This window comes from Cervus canadensis, chromosome X, assembly GCF_019320065.1.
Source record: "Cervus canadensis isolate Bull #8, Minnesota chromosome X, ASM1932006v1, whole genome shotgun sequence".
In the NCBI taxonomy this organism is placed as follows: Eukaryota; Metazoa; Chordata; class Mammalia; order Artiodactyla; family Cervidae; genus Cervus; species Cervus canadensis.
The window spans coordinates 12,757,033-12,763,178 of NC_057419.1; the positions used below are offsets into that span (position 1 = coordinate 12,757,033).

Sequence of the window (6,146 nt, forward strand, 5' to 3'; positions counted from 1 at the left end):
AAAAAAAAAAAAAAAAAAAAAAAAAAAGAAAGAAAGAAAGAAAATGCTGAAGATCAAGGACAAGGAGAAAATTCTAGAAACAGTAAGAAAAAAAATATCTCCTATAAAACAAAACAAAAACCCAATTATTAGATTAAAAGCTGATTTCTCCTCACATACCATGATGGTCAAAGCCAATGCTCAAAGAATACACATGTCAATCAAGAATCTTCCACCTCTGCAGAGCTTTTAACTACGAAGGCTTGGTTAGCGTTAGTCACCCAGTCATGTCCCACTCTTTGCGACCCAGGGACTGTAGCCCACCAGGCCCCTCTATTAATGGGATTCCCCAGACAAGAATATTGGAATAATTGCCATTTCCTTCTCCAAGGCATCTTTCCAACCCAGGGATCAAAGCTGGGTCTCCTGCACTGCAGGCAGATCCTTTACCATCTGAGCGATTAGGGAATACCTACAGACCTTTTAACTATGCAGGCTAAATAAATATAAGAGAAAGAATTCACTGTAAACATACTCATCTTACAACAAATATTATAAAAAAGTTCTAAAGAAACTTTCTAGGCTTACGTAAGTGACTATGTTAAAACCTTTGATTGTGTCAATCACAACAAATTGTGGAAAATTCTTAAAGAAATGGGACTAGCAGGCCACCTTACCTGCCTCCTGCAAAACCTGTATGCACATCAAGAAGCCACAATTAGAACCAGACATGGAACAATGAACTGGTTCAAAATTGGGAAACTAGTATGTCAAGACTGTACACTGTCACCCTGTTTATTTCAATTTAAAAGTGAAAAAGGAACTAAACAGCCTCTTGATGAAGGTGAAAGAGGACAGTGAAAAAGCTGGCTTAAAACTCAACAGTCAAACAAAGATCATGGTATATGGTCCCATCACCTCACAGCAAATAGATGGGGAAACAATGCACAGAGTGATAGACTTTATTGTCTTGAACTCCAAAATGGCGCAGATGGTGACCAATGGTTGCAGCTATGAAATTAAAAGATGCTTGCTCTTTAGAAGAAAAGTTATGTCAAAACTAAGAGTGTATTAAAAAGTAGAGACATTACTTTGCCAACAAAGGTCCAGCTAGTCAAAGCTATGGTTCTTTCAGTACTCATGTACAGATGTGAGAGTTGGACCAGAAATAAGACTGAGCACAGAAGAAATGATGTTCTAAACTGTAGTGCTGGAGAAGCCTCTGTAGAGCCCCATGAACAGCAAGGAGATCAACCCAGTCAATCCTAAAGAAAATCAACCCTGAATATTCACTGCAAGGACAGATGCTAAAGCCACAATACTCTGGCCACCTGACAGGAAGAGCCAACTCATTAGAAAAGACCGTGATGCTGGGGAAGACTGAAATCAGAAGAGCACAACAGAGGACAAGGTGGTTAATGGCATCACCAGCTTGATGGACATGAGTTTGAGCAAGTTCCAGGAGATTGTGAAGGACGGAGGGCTTGGTGTGCTACAGTCCATGGGGCTGGAAAGAGTCTGACACAACTAAGTGACTGACCAACAACAAAGTGCACATATCAGTTTTTTCAAAGACAAAAAAGGATGTAATTGCCTATAGGTATACAGGTATGGGACACAGCAAATTGCAATTTTTTTCTTCATTATATCTAACAGATTTAAAAACTATGTAAGCACTCTCCATATAACTGTATTATTAAGTCAAGAATATACAGTATTAAATTATTCTTAATGACAGAACAAATGAATTAAGTGGACTACAGACAAGACTCTAGATGGTAACTCAAACATCCAAGAGAAAAATAGAGAAACAAAAATGGGAACTTAAAAGGCTAAAATACAAAAGCTGAACACACATTTTTACAGCTCAAGAAATCACATAAATTAATATTATAACTATGTACTATTATATAACTTTCACATAACACAAATAACTGTTGAAGTTGTAACAAATCAAAGAACAGGGTAGAAAAGCTCTGTAAGAGTACTGTTTCTTTATTTCACAGGAACTAAAGTAATATAAATTCATATAAATTCAAATAAATTCATTAATGAGCCCATGTCAAGTAATAGTGCAAACACTGAGAAAGTAACACACTAATGAAAAGTATAAACAAATTAGGCTATATTTTAAAAATCTGCTTCATGCAGTAAAGCAAGAATAGAAGAAAAAGACAATGGCTAATGGCTCAGTGATAAAGAATCCACCTGCCAATGCAGGACATGCAGGTCTGACAGATCCCATAAGCCACTAAGCGTGCATCACAACTACTAAGTCTGTGCTCTAGAGCCCTGGAGCTGCAGCTACTGAGTACATGAGCCCTAGAGTCTATGCTGAGCAACAAGAGAAGCCACCACGATAAGAAGCCCATGCGCCACAGAAAAGAGTAGCCCCTGCTTGCTGCAACTAGGGAAAGCCTATAAAAAAACAAATATTTAGCACAGTCAAAATAAATTAAAAAATAAATTTAAATTTTAAAAAAGTAATAATAAATTACTTAATAGTTTGTTTAAGTACAATGACAGATGTATAAAACAGTTACATTAAACAAAACTGGATTAAATAATCAGAATGCACAAATTATCAGACTTAATAAAATTAAAAGATCCAACGATATACTGTCTTTAGGAGGCATTCTTTAGATTAAAAAATATAGACTCTATAAACAGAAAAGGTGAAAAACAAAACATCATGAAAACAATAATTACAAAAGTTATGGAATTGCTATACTAGTTTAAACAAACTTCTTCAAAATGAAAAGAATGTTAATAGAAATAATGGAGGACATAAAGGAATTAATCTCTGTATTTTAAATCCAAAAGTTGTTAAGATGGTAAATCTTAAATGTTTTCAAGACAAAAAGAAATGGTAATCATGGTTACATGATGGAAATGTTGGCTAATGCTACAGTGTTGAATGCTTTGCTATAAAGGCATCACACCAACACATCATATATCTTAGACAAACAGCATTATAGTACTTTAAAGTTTAAAAATTTTGTCAATTTTATCTCCAAAAATTTTACATCAGTTATGTCTCCAAATATACAGCAACTCTAAAGACACATGTGCTGAACAAAATATGACACAAAAACTATAAAAATGACCCCGAAATAAGCAAATCAACAGTAGCTGGAGTCTTCAATCTCATTCAACACAGAAGGAACAATAGGAAAGAAGATGAAGAAAATAGATAACTCAAAACTTATAACCCACCAAATTTAAATATTTAAAGACTACTTCAAATAAAAACAGAATATACATATTCCTCTCATGAAAATTAAACATTCCCCAAAGTAGAATAAATGGTATGCTGCAAGTGAAATCTGAGTAAAAGCAAGAATTGAAATAATATAAATATAATATAAAAATAATATAAAACATATTCTTTGATTTTTTTTTAAATACTAGAAAAATGTAGAAATTAAACTATATGTTCCTGAATAATAAATCAAACTATGATTAAAAGAAATAGGATGTAAAGTGCAGTGTCACTCAGTGATGCTTAGTCACTCAGTCATGTCCAACTCTTTGTAACCCCATGGACAGTAGCACATATACCAGGCTCCTCTGTTCATGGGATTTCCCAAGCAAGAATGCTGGAGTGGGTTGCATGCCCTGCTCCAGGCGATCTTCCCAACTCAGGGATCAAACCTAGATCTCCCGCACAGAAGGCAGATTCTTTACTGTCTGAGTCAACAAGGAAGCCCATGAATACTGGAGTAAAGTATGGTACCAATACAGGAACAGTCCTAAATAGAAGTGAAAGTCTAGAAATAAACCAAACATTTTCAGGCAAGAAACCTGTGACTATGGTATCAAGACCAATGTTGAGGAAACAATTTTCTTTCTAAAAAATATTGCTGTTAGGACAACCAGATTAAGTTGAAACCTTACTTCATACAGAACAAAAATAAATTAATTAAAAATGATCAAGAAGCTAAAAGTAGGAGAGAAAACCTTTTTTGGATTTAGCTTTGAAAGAAAAAATGAAGACAAATCTTTGTGACTTGCATGGTATTAAGCATGTTGGAGAAGCAAAAAGAAGAAAAATAATACATGGGAATTCATTACTAAAAGCTTTTGTGCCTCAAAGAGGCACATGTTTTATTAAACATGAAAAAATAACAAAGAGAATGAGAAAACCTCAGCAATTCAACTAGATACAGAAATAACACTGCAACTTAATTTTAAGGAGCAAAGAATCTAAACAGATTTAAACAACAAACAGAACGATTTTCAAATATTACTAGTCATGAGGGTAATGAAAACAAAAACTAAAGTGAGAAACCATTTTATACCCATTAGGATGGTGGAATTTAGAAAAGACAGAACAAGTACTGGCAAGAATAAGAAAATGAGTTCTTCCTACACTGACTATCAGAATGTAACATGGTATAATCACTCTGAGTCAACATACCATCATAAAGTTAAAAGCACAGCTAATTCAAGTCTGAGGTATGTTTCTAAAAAGAATGAAAATATGTATTCAAACAAAGAAATGGATATGAATGTTCACAGCAGTGTGATTCATTATAACCTAGGAGGAAAGATAGCAGATGGCCATCAACAGACAATGAAATAAACAAAATGAGCATCAATAAATTGTAAGTTATAGTCCTAAAAAGGAATGAAATACTAATGACACGTGCAACCATGAAGATAAACCTTGAAAACACCTTTTTTTAAAAGTCATTCCAGACTAGATAAACATATATAAAACAAAGTAAATGAGTAATTTCTTTGGACAGGGATCATGGGGTTTGGGAGAGAGAATAAATGGTCTCATTTTTGCATGCTAAAAATATTTTAAACATTCTAAAACTCATTGTGGTAAAGGATACACAAACTTTGTGAATATATTAAAAATCATTAAACTGTACCCTTCACATGGGAGTTTTACAGTAGATGAATCCTACTTCTTTAATACTATCGCCAAAAATAGAATAATAGTGAATCTAAAGAAACTTATGTAAATGTTTTCAGATTAAATAAAGCTTCATATTTAACTGTTTCTTTCTACTCCAAGTGCTTCCTAAAAACCAGTAACACTTTTACTGGCTTAGGATCAACATATGAGTTTTCAAAGTCTTTGGGTAATCTAAAATTTCCCTTCTAGGCAACAAAACACTCTTTACAATTAATCCCCATTGTAATTGTATGGTATTATAGGTTATAACCTATTACAAGATATATCTGCTTTGTGACACAGAATAATGACACAAATGATTCTTAGCTTTCACAGCCTGATTCAGTAATCTTCAGAATCACCACCACCAATCCTTCAATTATTTCCAGTTACAAACTTTAAGCTTGATACTTTAAATTTTGTTTATTAAAGTATCAAGTAGAATGTCTTTTTAATTAGTCAGAAATGTAGTTACTAAGAACACTACCTTCACACAAAACAGCTGGCACAAAATAATACCATTCTGTCTTACCACATTTCCTACTTAAAATTAGTATAGTTAATACTTTGCCCCAAAATAAGACAAAATTGGCATTCAAATGTGTACAAACCTTCCAGTAGTCAGATTGCAAACTGTAGTATCTCTGATATGCAGATAATGCTGAAAAAGGAAAAATACTTATTAGTCAAATTACATCCTATTCAAAAATTTGTAACAGACATTTTATTATAAACTGCCCATCAGTCCTGCCTCTCAGCAAAACAGGGACTATTAAACACAGTAAATCTTTAAAGTTCATGCCCTACCAACTTAATCATCTACGGAAATAAATTGTAATAGAAAAACTAACCTACAAAAGATCAGGTATATAAACAAGCATCAAACCGGATCCTTGCACCTAAATGTAAAAATCTACCATTTGAAGCTCCATCTCTTTAGAAAAAAATTATTTACATATTTATTTATTTATTGCCATGCTGGCTCTTCATTTCTGCATGGGCTTCTCTCTAGTTTCGAAGGCAGGGGCTACTCTCTAGTTGCTGTGTGTGGGTTTCTCATTCCAGTGGCTTCTCTTGCTGTGAGGCGGGGGCTATAAAGCTCATGGGCTTCATTAGGTGCAGTTCCCAGGCTGCAGTGCACAGGCTCAACAGTTGTGGCACATGGCCTTAAATGCCACAAGGCATGCGAGATCTGTCTAGTTCAGCAATTGAACCTGTGCGCCTTGCATTGGCAGGGTATTCTTTATCACTGAGTCAC

The 6,146-nt window shown here is 34.2% G+C and overlaps 1 protein-coding gene across 8 annotated transcripts in view; it reads right to left on the minus strand.

Annotated features, from left to right (window-relative positions):
- Positions 1-6,146, minus strand: part of LOC122434312 (lysine-specific demethylase 6A-like) — a 168,111-nt gene that overhangs the window by 120,175 nt on the left and 41,790 nt on the right. For all 8 annotated transcript variants that reach the window (XM_043457501.1, XM_043457497.1, XM_043457503.1 and 5 more), the window contains exon 4: positions 5,500-5,549. In XM_043457501.1, the coding sequence (XP_043313436.1) occupies positions 5,500-5,549 (50 nt within the window). The remainder of the gene's footprint in view (positions 1-5,499; positions 5,550-6,146) is intronic.